Source organism: Ochotona princeps, chromosome 30, assembly GCF_030435755.1.
Source record: "Ochotona princeps isolate mOchPri1 chromosome 30, mOchPri1.hap1, whole genome shotgun sequence".
NCBI lineage: Eukaryota > Metazoa > Chordata > Mammalia > Lagomorpha > Ochotonidae > Ochotona > Ochotona princeps.
Window position 1 is genome coordinate 19,192,155 of NC_080861.1, and position 12,086 is coordinate 19,204,240.

General features: G+C 50.4%; 1 protein-coding gene across 1 annotated transcript in view; it reads left to right on the forward strand.

Annotated features, from left to right (window-relative positions):
- ITGA9 (integrin subunit alpha 9) overlaps positions 1–12,086 on the forward strand; it is a 238,213-nt gene that overhangs the window by 15,395 nt on the left and 210,732 nt on the right. The window contains exons 2-4 of the mRNA XM_058657132.1: positions 477–604; positions 2,387–2,493; positions 5,159–5,282. Coding sequence (XP_058513115.1) covers positions 477–604; positions 2,387–2,493; positions 5,159–5,282 — 359 coding nt within the window. The remainder of the gene's footprint in view (positions 1–476; positions 605–2,386; positions 2,494–5,158; positions 5,283–12,086) is intronic.

Here is a 12,086-nt window from a genome sequence, read left to right on the forward strand (position 1 = left end):
CAGTTTATACTCTTAAGAGCGGTGGATGAGCTATACCCTGCCTCCTTGGCAGCACTTGGCATTCCCAGTCTTTTAAGTTTTGGAGTCCCTGTGAAGTGGTATCCGTTTGGATTTCTCAGATCACTGATGCACTTGAGTACTTTCTCATGGATGTGTTGGCCCTTTGGTCACCTTCCTTCTCAAAGTACTTAAGTTTTTGGCTCATTATTCTATTAGTTTTGGCTTTTTCTTATTGATTTGTTAGGAGTCCTTTACAGATTCTGGAGTGGAATCTGTGATAGGTTGTATGTTTTCCCAACCAGGTTTGGAACTTTGAATGTACTTGCAGATGATCTAACAGGTTCCGTGGAGGACCCCTTGCCGCCTCCTGGCAAATATTCACCTGGCCTGTCCATGGTTGGGTGAGGATTTAATGACTTGCCTCCTATTCCCTTGTGCTCGGTTGTCACAGATAATTCTTTCCTTTTGATGTGCAGGGTCCTTGTGGGTGCACCGAAGGCAGATTCCAAATACAGCACTGCAGTGAAGTCCCCTGGGGCTGTGTTCAAGTGTCGAGTCCACACCAACCCTGACCGGAGATGCACTGAACTGGACATGGCTCGAGGTGGGTGCTCAGTGCTGTCCAAGTGGCAGTGGCTTCTGTCCTCACACATCACTCCTTTGCTTCTCAGAGTGGCCTGATCCTGCTCATTTCTGTGCCCATCCATCCACCTGTCCATCCCTGCCATGCTCCCTCTGACATTAGTTTATGAAGCACTGGGGTGTAGCTGTGAATAAACACATTAGGAACCTGTTATCCTGGACCTTGACACTTGAGTGGGCAAGAGAGATATTCAGGCAGATAATTGAGTGGGAACAGGCCAGAGGGAAGCCAGGTATTTGATGTGATCTAGATTGCAAGGCCTGTCTGGGGACCTTGCTACAGGCCTGGAAAGATGCCTAGTAGTTAGCCCAGCAGGCCCAGAAAGTGGAGCATCCAAGCAGTGGTTTCCACTGGGAAGGCAGAATAGCCAGCAGTGGGCGGGGGGCAAGGAGCAGAGGAGGTTGGCCAGGTAGTCTGGGCTAACTAGGGGGAGGCGTTGGGGCCTTATTTTTTGCACGGTGGGGAAAGACCATTAAAATAGATGTTAGTTTTTGTATTGTAAATAGGGGACCACACGATCAGGTGAAGGGTTTCACTTTGGTCTGGGGGAAAGTACCTTCTGGTGAGTCAGCCCAGGTTCAGAGTGCAGCTGAGACATATCCAGAATGTCCCGCAACCTCCCGTGAAGTCCAGGTTGAGATTACCCACTGAGCAGGGACTGGCTAATGGGGGAGAGGCAGCTAATGGGGGACTGTGCTTTGGCCATAGTAGCTACTCAGTGAACAGGGGCTGTTTTTTACTGTTGTCACTTCAAGTCCTTGCTTCCTCCTGAGTCCTTGCACATGTAAATCTTTTAGTGACTATTTTAAGAGCAGGTCTGTTTATTTATTGGAAGGCAGAATTAAGAGAGCGAGTGAGTGAGCGCTGTTCCATTTGCTGGTTCACTCCCCATATGGCAACAGTGCCCGGAGCTGGACCAGGCAAAGCCAGGAGTCAGGAGCCAAGAGCTTCACCCAGATCACTCGCATGGGTAGTAGGGACCTGGCACTTGGGCCGTCTTTCGCTGCTTTCTCAACACATTACTGACATGGAGCTGCATCAGAAGCAGATGAGCCCAGACTCTGCACTGTCACAGATGGTGGCTTAACATGCTGTGCTATACCAATGGGCCCTAATAATTTTTTTCCTAAGATTAATTTATCTAAAAGTTAAGAGTTTGAGAGAAAGAGAGAGAGGCCTTCTACTGTTGGTTCACTGTGTAAGTGGCCACCCAGGCCAGCGCTGAGCCAAGTTAAAGCCAAGAGCTGGGAGCGTCATTGTGTCTCCCACATGAGTAGCAGGGGCCAAACACTTGGGCCATGTTCTGCTGTTTTTCCAGGCACATTGGCAGGGAGCTGGACTGAGAGTGGAGCAGCTGGGATTCACACCAGCCCCCCAAGGGATGCTGGTGTTGCAGGCGGCAGCTTTGCCCACTATGCCACAGTGCCAGTCCCTTAGTGGTTGTTTCTAAAGCAAAGATTTGTGTTAGTTCTTTGTAGCAGAAAAAGACAGGTGTCTGTGGTGTTCTCTGGTGCAGTTCAAAGTCTGGCTGGGAGCTGCCTGTCCCTGGAACCTTGCAAATGGAGGAACTGCAATAGAGCGTACACCCTTCTCAGAGGAAGTCTTGCTCCAAAACACACATGGTGCAGTCGGTGGCAGAGTGATTGATGTCTTGTGGCAGCCATTGGGGGCAGTGGGTCATCCTTGGCAAAGCAGTGAGCATCCTTTATCCACCTATGCCTGACTCTCCTCTTCTCCCTCCAGGAAAGAATCGAGGCACATCCTGTGGGAAGACGTGTCGGGAAGACCGGGATGAGGAGTGGATGGGCGTGAGCCTGGCCCGACAGCCCAAGGCTGATGGGCACGTGTTGGTAAGGCCCTGGGGTGCGCGGGGTGGGGTGGTGCTCTGAGAACCGATGACCAGGACCTGTAGGAACACTCAATGGCAGGGGAACAGTGTGGCTTTGGCACTGCTTAGGTGCACCTCCACTTAAAATCTGACACATGCTCATGCCTTCCCAGGGCACTGGGATATGACTGCTGAACCGTGACAAGTGATACATGCTTTGTGCATCTCATGTGTCGCATGCATGTTTTTGCCTTCTTTGTGTCAAGGAATAATTTATATCAGATACACAGATCTTCAGATTACAGTGTGTATTTTGACAGCTGTGCACACCTGCGTACACCCATATTTCCAGCATCCCAGTTCTTTTTGGCCCCTCCCCAGTCACCTCCTTATACTAGAGGAGGCCCATGTCGTAGTTCGTGTTGCCATCATGATTTTCCTGAAAGTTTTCCCTGAAAGTTCGTATCAGTGGCATCACACAGTGTGTGTGCTCGCTTGTGTAAGTCTGTTTTTCATTCAGAATTCTTTTGAGAGTAATCTGTAGTATGTGTTTCAAAAGTGCATTCCCACACATTCCTGTGCAATAGAATGCTTAATGGAATGTTTTTTGTTATTTTCTATTTGAGAGTATGCTTCTACCCACTGGCTCACTTCCTGCCTGGTTGGGCCAGTCCAAAGCCAGGAGCTTGGATCCCCATGCAGGTCTTCGCGTATGAGCTGCAGGGACCCAGTGAGTTGAGCCATGGCTTAGGATTTAATCAGCAGGAAGCTGGCTTAGGGAGTGGAGTCAGGAATTGCAGGCAGGTCCTTTGGGAGCCACGGGCATCTGAATTGCTGGGCTAACCACTCACTCTCAGTATGTTATTGTTAATTAGTCATTTGTCTGGCTTCTGAAGCATACGTGATGTGTCTGACCCATTGGGTGTTCTGAGGGAAAAACCAGGAACCAGAAGGGCTTGACTTGGAGGCTCTCACCAGCTTAGAGCTGTGCTACACACATCAGCAATGCAGATGAATTTGTTTCTCCATGTCAGCTACTTGAGCCATGCCCTGGGTTGGGGAGGCCGGGGCTCAGGAATCCGGGATGGTACTGGCTATTGTGCAGAAGGCACATGGAGGATGCTTTTGCCCTTGGCCTCAAGTGCAACCAAAGAGGCCTTTGTTACGGCTATTGCTAAAGTTTTGATTGTGTCATATTTTTTCATCTTCCTTGTAATTTCTTTTCTTTTACTCTAGCCCCAAAGTGATTAAGCAGGAGCAGCTGTATGGCTTGGTCGGCCTTCTCATATGTCCCCACCAGGCCCTTCCCTGGTCACAGCTCTGGGATAGTTCCTGTTGTGACTTCTTACACATTTGCTGCCTTTGACTTTCCTGGGAAGGTTTAGTTCCGAGAGAACGAGACCGAGAGAGGAGACTGGTGCTGGCTGCTCTGTCTTGGGTACTCTGTCTTGGGGCTGTTGTGAAGCTGAGTTTTCGTAGGTTCCATTCCCTGGACCTGGGGGCAGGTTTTCTGAAGCAATTCAGACCAAAGGTTGCTGTCCCCTCCCTGAGGGAGCTCGTGTTTGCATCCACTGACAAGTGTGCTGTCCCCTTTGGCCTCTGGGGTTCCTGAGGGGCCTTGTGAGGGGCCCTGGTGGCTGCCGGCCTTCAGGATGAAGAGCAGGGATATTTAAGTCCCAGCTGCTCTGCTTCTAATCCAACTCCCTGCTAATGCTGCTGGTAAAAGCAGCCGAAGACAATGCTTGGGGCCCTGCCACCCATGTGGGAGACCCAGTGGAAGCTCTGGGCTCTGGCTTCAGCCTGCCACAACCCTGGCTGTTGGGGCCATTTCAGGAGTGAACAAGCAGATGGAAGATTCTCTGTCATTCCTCTCTGTAGCTTTGACTCTCGAGTAAATCAATAAAAATTCTTAAAAAACAAAAACAAAATCAAAACAGGTGCAGTAGCCTGATGGCTAAAGTCTTTGCCATGCATGCACTGGAATCCCATATGGGTGTAGGTTCAAGTCCCAGCCGCCCCACTTCCCATCCAGTTCCTTGCTTGTGTCCTGGGAAAGCAGTTGAGGTTGGCCAGTTGGCCTGCCCAGGGCACTGGGAGCAGCAGTGAGTGGGCATACTCGGAGGAGGCAGAGGCCAAGCCAGTTGGCTCCCCTCTCCACAGTGATGACTGGTGGACGTGCAGACACATATAGGACAAGGGTGCCTGTCCTTCTTGTTGTCTGGGACACAGGGCAGAACCAGGTCTTATCCAGGCTGCCGTGGGCCTTGTGGTACTTCCTGCAGAGTTTGGCCCCTCGGGAGGAGAGGTCTGCCCTGCCCTGACTGGTACTAAACTCTTGCCCACCCCAGGGTGGCCTCTTCTCAGGGCTCTCCCTGTCAGGCATGGGGAAGTTGGCCACTTTGAGTGGGAAGGAAATGCGTCTTGCTAGGGGTTTGAAGATATGAGTCTGTGCATTTGCAAAGCTCAAGTCAGGCACTCCTTGAGATTGTGATGTTTGCTATCTATCAAGTTACTTCCAGAAAATAAAATAATAAAGTAAATAAGGAACTGTCAGGGTCTGGCCTTGTGGGACAGTGAGTTAGGCTGTTGCCTGTGACACCAGCATCCCAGATGGGAGCACTGGTTTGAGTCTGGTATTGTGGCTTGCAGGTCTGACTTTCCTACCTTGCATTCCTTTGTTCCTTTAGGCCTGTGCCCACCGCTGGAAGAACATCTACTATGAATCAGACCACATCTTGCCCCACGGCTTCTGCTACATCATCCCCTCCAACCTGCAGGGCAGAGGCAGGTCGCTAATCCCGTGCTATGAAGGTGAGTCTGGATGGAGGGGCCGTCACCCCCTACCTGCCTCACATCCTCCCTACATCACCACCTGCATGTTCCCTACTCCCCCAGCTTCCCAAGTGCCAAGAGTGGGTAGCACTGCCCACATCTGGATGGCCTTCTGACGTCCCTCCCAGACTCTGTTGAGCCGAGAGCAGGCACAAATGCGGTAGTGGATCCAGGCCTTTTCCAACTTTACCTGAGCCTGCCCCAGTGGTCAGGGGCCCTGCCAAGCTTTCTGAAGTCTTAAAGTACAATGTATTGAGCTTGAGGCTGCAGGTCTCCTGCCACTCTGGATGCCTAGTGGCTCTAGGAAACACACTTCTCCTCTTTGCAGCAGCATTTCCTTGCCTGACTGTCCTGGGGTTGGCCAGAGTGATCTCCACGGCTCCAGGCAGCTCCCTGTCTAAGGACAGGACTGTTCATTTTTAATTGCTTACGCCCACCCCAGTTAGTTTGGACAGAATGACCACTGTCCCATGTCCACGTTGCCTCAGCCTCCCTGGCTTCACATGCGGCCCCTGGAGTGCACTCTGAGCACTGCTGTTTGGACACTGCATTTTTCCTGGGGCCTCGGGTGGATTGAGCAGGGTACTGTGTGCCGTGACCCCGTGGCAGAATCCCTGCCAGCGGCACAAGCCTCTTCCTGTGGCTTGCTTTGTTCTGTCTATCAGCATTTGATCAGCTCTGGCTGGGCCGTGTGGGGAAATCCGACTGTGGGCTTTCTGTATCTCCATGTTGTTTCAGTCAGCAGAAAACCACCCCCATTGTCAAAACAGAGGATAGTACGAGGGCGCTCTCTGGAGTGTGGGGAGGAGGCTCCGTAGCTTGGTGCAAAACAGCTTTGAAGTCGGGTGTAGTTTTGCCTTAATGCACACATCTGAGAGATAACAGCTGTGTGTGCTTGATGGAGAGGAAAGGAGAGTGGGTTCCCAAGGTTCATGTCTGACTCACTCTAACCTTTTCCGCAGGAAGAGACGGGAAAAGACCTGGGCCGACACAGGGGTAGTTCATGGGGCTGAAGCAAGGGTGGTTCCCCATGCCAGTGGGGGGGGAGTGGCACATTGGATGGCCATGATCACTGACCCCAAACTAGGCCTGCAGTAGCCACAGGGTGGCCCGACTCACTGAACCCAAACCTGTCATCTAGTAGCCATAGGGTGATGAGGCTTACTGACCCCTAGCTTGACCTCCAGTTGCCATGGGGACACATAGCTCTCCTCTGTGACCTCGCTGCATACCCCGTAGGCATTGGAAAGCAAAGGACGGGCTCGGCAGAAGGTGCTCCTGTCTAGTGCTCGTGCTTCCGGTCCTGGCTGTGGCTTGTGCTGTTAAATGACCTTTATTGACCCCGTGTGGAATCCATAGTGGTCCAGTGTTGCAGTCTGGCAACTCTATCTTCTCATTTCACCATCATCACCCAACTCCAGCAAAGCAGATTTGGTTTTCCTGTGCATTTGGTTCCAAGAGCTTAGGTTAGAAGTTTTTCGGGAAGATACCCATGGGGCAGGGAGGAAGTGGGAAAGGGAAGGAGGGGGATCCCATGAAGGATGTGGGTGACTGAGACACAGTCCCTGTGGGCCTTGGTGGAGGCCAGAGTGGAAACCACCCCTCCCTCTGGAGCGTGGAGCTTGGGCTCTCTTCATTCCCACCCCACATCCTGTCCTGCCTTGACTTAGGCCTGGGAAGCCTCTGGGCGTAGAGCAGGTGGGGAAGGGTGGTGCACCCAAGGTAGTATCGCTGTTGGATTTGTATTGGTTCTTCCCTGGGGAGCTATAGCAGGGGCCAGCGCTTGATGCAGAAGTGGGGTTTGTGTAGCTCACGGGCGCTGGCAGCTGCTGGGGACTGGCAGTGCCCTTCTGTGTGCCTCATATTGTGGCATCTGGGGTGACGGGGGGAGCTATGGACAGATGGGAGCAGAAGGGGCTTTGTGGCTCTCACCAGGCAGAGCTGGGCGAGAGCTTTTTCGGGATGTGTGTTGCTGAGAGTCACTCATTCAGTGAGAGAGCTCGGAGTTGACATCTCCATCCCTGTGCCTCGATGGTGAGCAGTGATTTTTGTTAGTTTGTGTATTCAAACGAGAGTTCAATGCACGGTGGTCGGCGGCCCTTGGAAGGCAAGAAAGGGAGCTGAAATCTCAAATGTGAGTGTGAGTAGGTCAGGGCCAGCTGCCCGTATGGGGTGCTCTTCATGCAGCGTCAGCCCTGCTGTGCTGAGGTCTAACTCAGGTCCTTCTCGGTGGCTTCTGGCCGTGCAATGTGCCCATTGCAGCTCAGGGGCTCCAGAGAGCAGGTGCATGGAGCAGAACTTTGAACTGAACCCGTGGCCAGAGCCCAACACGGATCGGCTCCCCCCTGGCCCATTGTAAGTGCTAATGTTGGCTGTGGTGATTATGTGAACAGAGCCAGTGGCACAGGGCTGGTGTCAGGAACCCAGTTCTGTGGGTAGTGGTGGCCATTCCAGAGAGGGGGCACGGAGGGGGCGGGGGCCCTCAGGCCTCTTTGTTCTGATTGCACCCTAACTTTACAGTGATCCAATGCAGCCAGCAAGGAGATGAGCAAAGTGGTTGTGGCCTCACCTGCTGGTAGTTTGTTCCCTTCCCTCTGTGGACAGACACACTTGTACACACATTCCTCTCGCTGCTTCTCAAAAAATTCATTTTGGTGCAAAAATTTTGAAAAGGCATGCATGTTTTTTTATACCACACATTTTCTATGCCTCTTCTAATATTTCGTTTTTCAAAAATGTAATGGAAAGTTAGTGCGACAGAGTGTCGGGGGAGATAGTTCCATCCTTTGGCTCACTGGTCAAATGCCTGTAGGAGCTAGGACTGGGCCAGGTTGAAGCCAGGAGCTTAGTTTGGGCCTTCCTGCAGGCATTTATGTACTTGAGCCATCAAAGCTGCCTCCCAGGATATCCAGGAGCAGGAAGCTGGCTTGGAGAGCAGACTTGGAGCTTGATAAGGGCTGCAAAGAGTCTATTGTGGTGGTTTCATAACTGCAGCAAGGCCCACCTCCCCATGAACTTATGAAGACCCCCTTGTAGGCATAGATTTCATCGTTTTGCACCAGGAGAGTCTAAAGTACTCTGGTGTCTCTTGGGCACCAGGTAGACATAACCCCGGTGACATAGTCACCGTTGCTAAGAAGTTCCCCACCTACAGGGGGCAGCAGAGAGGAAGCAAGGGGCTTCCTGAGGGTGGGCTTGCTGTGTGGGGAGAAAATTGTCCCCTTTCGCGTGCACTAGCAGGGGGCCTCTTCCTGAGGAATCCCATTGGACGCCAGGACAAGGTTGCATTAAGGAGTTATTATAGTTGATAGTTCAACCTGTGGAGCCAGGATGTATGGAGCAGGGGAGAGTTGTAAAATCGCTGCATCAGTTCCAGCGATTTTTGTGCCACTGTTGTCCCTGGATGCACTTCCGGAGCATGGTGGAGAGCCTGTGGGAGGGGTCAAGCGAGGTGTGGCCTCAGCAGTGGTCTTTCTCCCTGGGACTGGGAACTCACTGGGACCCGCTGTGGGACAGATGTTGTAAGATGCCTCTGCATCTTACCTCTCTCTGAGCTACCCTGAGCAACTGGTGAGAAAGCTCAGGTGTGCATGTGCGGAAGGAACACCCATTCTGCGCTTGGAGTCTCCTTGGGGTCTCCATGGTGAGGGGATGCTCCAGGGCTGGGGTGCTCACCTGTCAGCAAGCTTGGCTGGGATGGATAAAAACTGTGAGCACCTTGCCAACCACACCTTTGGAATTCTTAAACAGCCATATATATATACACATATATGTATGTATATATATATATAAATCATATGAATTATATATATGTATATATATGTATATATATGAATGAGAATGTGGGAGCGACAGCTGGGTCAGGGCAGCTCAGGTGCTTCCTGTCTCTAACTGGGTGGGGAAGGCTACCAGAATTTCCTGTTGGAACCAGGAAATGAGGAGAGGATGGGGGTGGGGATAATAGGAGGTGGGCGGGCAGAGCACACCTTTCAGTCACACAACCCATCTCACTGTGCATCTGATGCGAGCATCACTCACAGCTCAGAGCGTGGAGAAAGAGAGCTTCAGAGACACGACTGGGTTGTTTGTAAATTGAAAATCATGTACCATTAAACCTTGGTTCCCACTACTGGCCACACCAGGGCAGTGGAGGACTCCCGACAGCTGGGTTTGTGTGGGCATGAATGCCCAGGACAGAGGTGGCTTTTGTCCTTCGTGCCTGAGCCTGGCTGAGCAGTAGGCAGTGAGTCCTCCTTGGATTGTGACAGAAAGAACTCTGGAGTGTAGGGTAACTTGGGAGCAGCTTGTTAAGGAAGTAAAAACACTTAAGAGGAAGCGCTGATGAAGAAATGCAGCGAGAAGTACCCACCTGGTACTGCAGACCTAACCAGAACGCGCCTCTGCACCTGCTCTTTCCTGCTTCCTGTGTTGATGACCTTCATCTTTAAGAGGAGCAGAGTAAGCCCTTCCTAAGAAGTGTTTGTCATCAGGAGCAGAAAGTGTCGACATAGTAGGCAGCTCGGAGTGTGTACCCAATAAATGGGAGTTTTTCAACAATCCCCTATTTATTTATGACATGGAAAGATCATCCACCGCTGGTTCACAGCCCAGATGACCTCAACAGCTGGGGCTGAGCCAGTCCAAAGCCAGGAGCCTGGGACTGCTTCTGGGTCTCCATTGTGGGTGGCAGGGATCCAAGCTCTAGGAACCATCTTCTGCTACCTTCCCAAGCTCCTTAGCAGTGAGCTGGATCAGAAGCCAAGTATCCAGGACTGGAAACTGCGCTCTAATATGGGCTGTTAGTGTTGTGGCCAGTGGCTTAACCCTCCAAGCCACAGCACTGACCCCAAATGTGAATTTTCTAATTAACTTTCTGGTAATAGCATTCCTAAACATTCCCGTAATGTGACTAACACATCCTGTTTTAGTAATAGATAATGGAGGGTAGAAAACCAAATATTATTAAGATGTATTTTAAGAGCTCCTTAAAAGATAATTTCTTGAATATCTTTGAAGGTCCTATTTACATCATTTATTTGCATGGGAAACTTGCCTTCCCTTTTTGGGAACATGATCTAAAGTTTAATTCCTGCTATGTTTAAAAGTTCTCCAGCTTGGAATTGTCCAGGCATGACTTGATTTGATTTTACTGTGCTTTAAAATTGCTGCATCAGTTTCCAGTGATTTCTGTACCCTTGGTGTTATTATCGAGGAATGGCTGGCTTTTTCTTTCCCATGTATTTTGCATGTCTTCTAACAGTGATCATTTCAAGGTATCATTCAAATGTGCAGATATGTTTTCCCCTTGTAATGTTGAAGACTCGGGCTCCACAGGGGATAAAAATCAATCTAGGTCCATTTCCAAATGAAAAGCAATAGAGGTTTTGTTGTGTTGTGTGTTTGCTTTGGAGAGAACCTTCAGAGGCCAAGATGATCTGTTTAAAGATTCACGAATAGACCTCATAACATTTTATTAAATAAAAACATCCACATTTGCATAGGACTTTATGGTTTCCAAAGAGCTTTCATAAACATTATCTCACTTGAGTAAAACACAGCACTTTACAAAGAGGATGTGGTTCTGGAGGTCCTGGCTGGGGGACAGAGGGAGAGTGGCCAAGGAGACAGCCGGGGGTGGGGGACAGTGTGGAAGGAGGAGAAGAGGGGGTGACTGCTGGTGGGGTCTCCCCTGGGCACTAGGAGCCGCATGGAGCCTTCCTTTTGGAAGCAAAGAATTGAGCCAAACTGTATTCTATGTTGCCTGCATGATTCCATGCATTGTGTAGAATTGCCAATGACTTAATGCTGTTTGCTGTTCTGATGTGTTCCTTAATCACGTCCTCTTCTGAAATGCTGTGTCTGTGTGATGTGTATCTCTTTAAGAACGAACAGACTCAGGGTACCCTAACAGAGCACCTCTCAGTGCTGTGCTAGGTACTTCACATCAAAGGCCTTCCTGAGTAATTGCATCATGTCAGGGCAAGCATCCTCATTCCTCTTGTTTGAATGAAAACAACTGGAGCCCTGGATGTGGGTGAAGGTCACCCGCCTGCTAGGCAGGAGTGAGGTTGGCGGGCCTCAGGTTCAGAGTAGCTTTCTGGGTAATTGACTATTCCGTTGGAATTTTCTGTGATTACTGGGGTGTACCCAACACAGAGAAAAATACCCTGTTTTTAATGTTAGAATTTTGGGGGCCATTTCAGTATAGGCTTTTAAAACCAGGTTAAAGCTTTACCCACAATACGGACAGGCCCTCGCGTGTCCAGGGGTAGACCTGGCCCCTTGGTCAATCAGCTGTAGCCAAGAGGTTGGTCTATTCTATGTCCCAGGTCTGTCCCTACTCCAGACATGTGGTTTTAATTTCTCAAAAGCAGTTTGTCCAGGTTTTCACACCAGTTTTGTTACAATATTGAATTCTACCCAAATCTGAACTGGAGTTTTTGCTGAAAAGTGGCTTTCCTGTGTCTCAGGTCACTTTGTTTATTTAGGAAGGACAGACTGACAGCGTGTATAGAATATGAAATATAAGGATGCCGTCTGCCTGCAGCATGGCTTGCTTTCATATCTGAAACAGAGTCGGCAAGATGGGTTGTTAGATTGTGGGTGGGAGGAAATTTTAAAAAAGATTTGTTTATTTCAGTGGAAAGGCAGATATACAGAGAGAGGAAGGGATACAGAGAAAGATCTCCTGTCTGCTGGTTCACTCCTGAAGTGGCTGCAACAGGCAGAACTGAGCTGATCCGAAGCCAGGAGCCAGGATCTCCCACATGGTGCAGGGTCCCA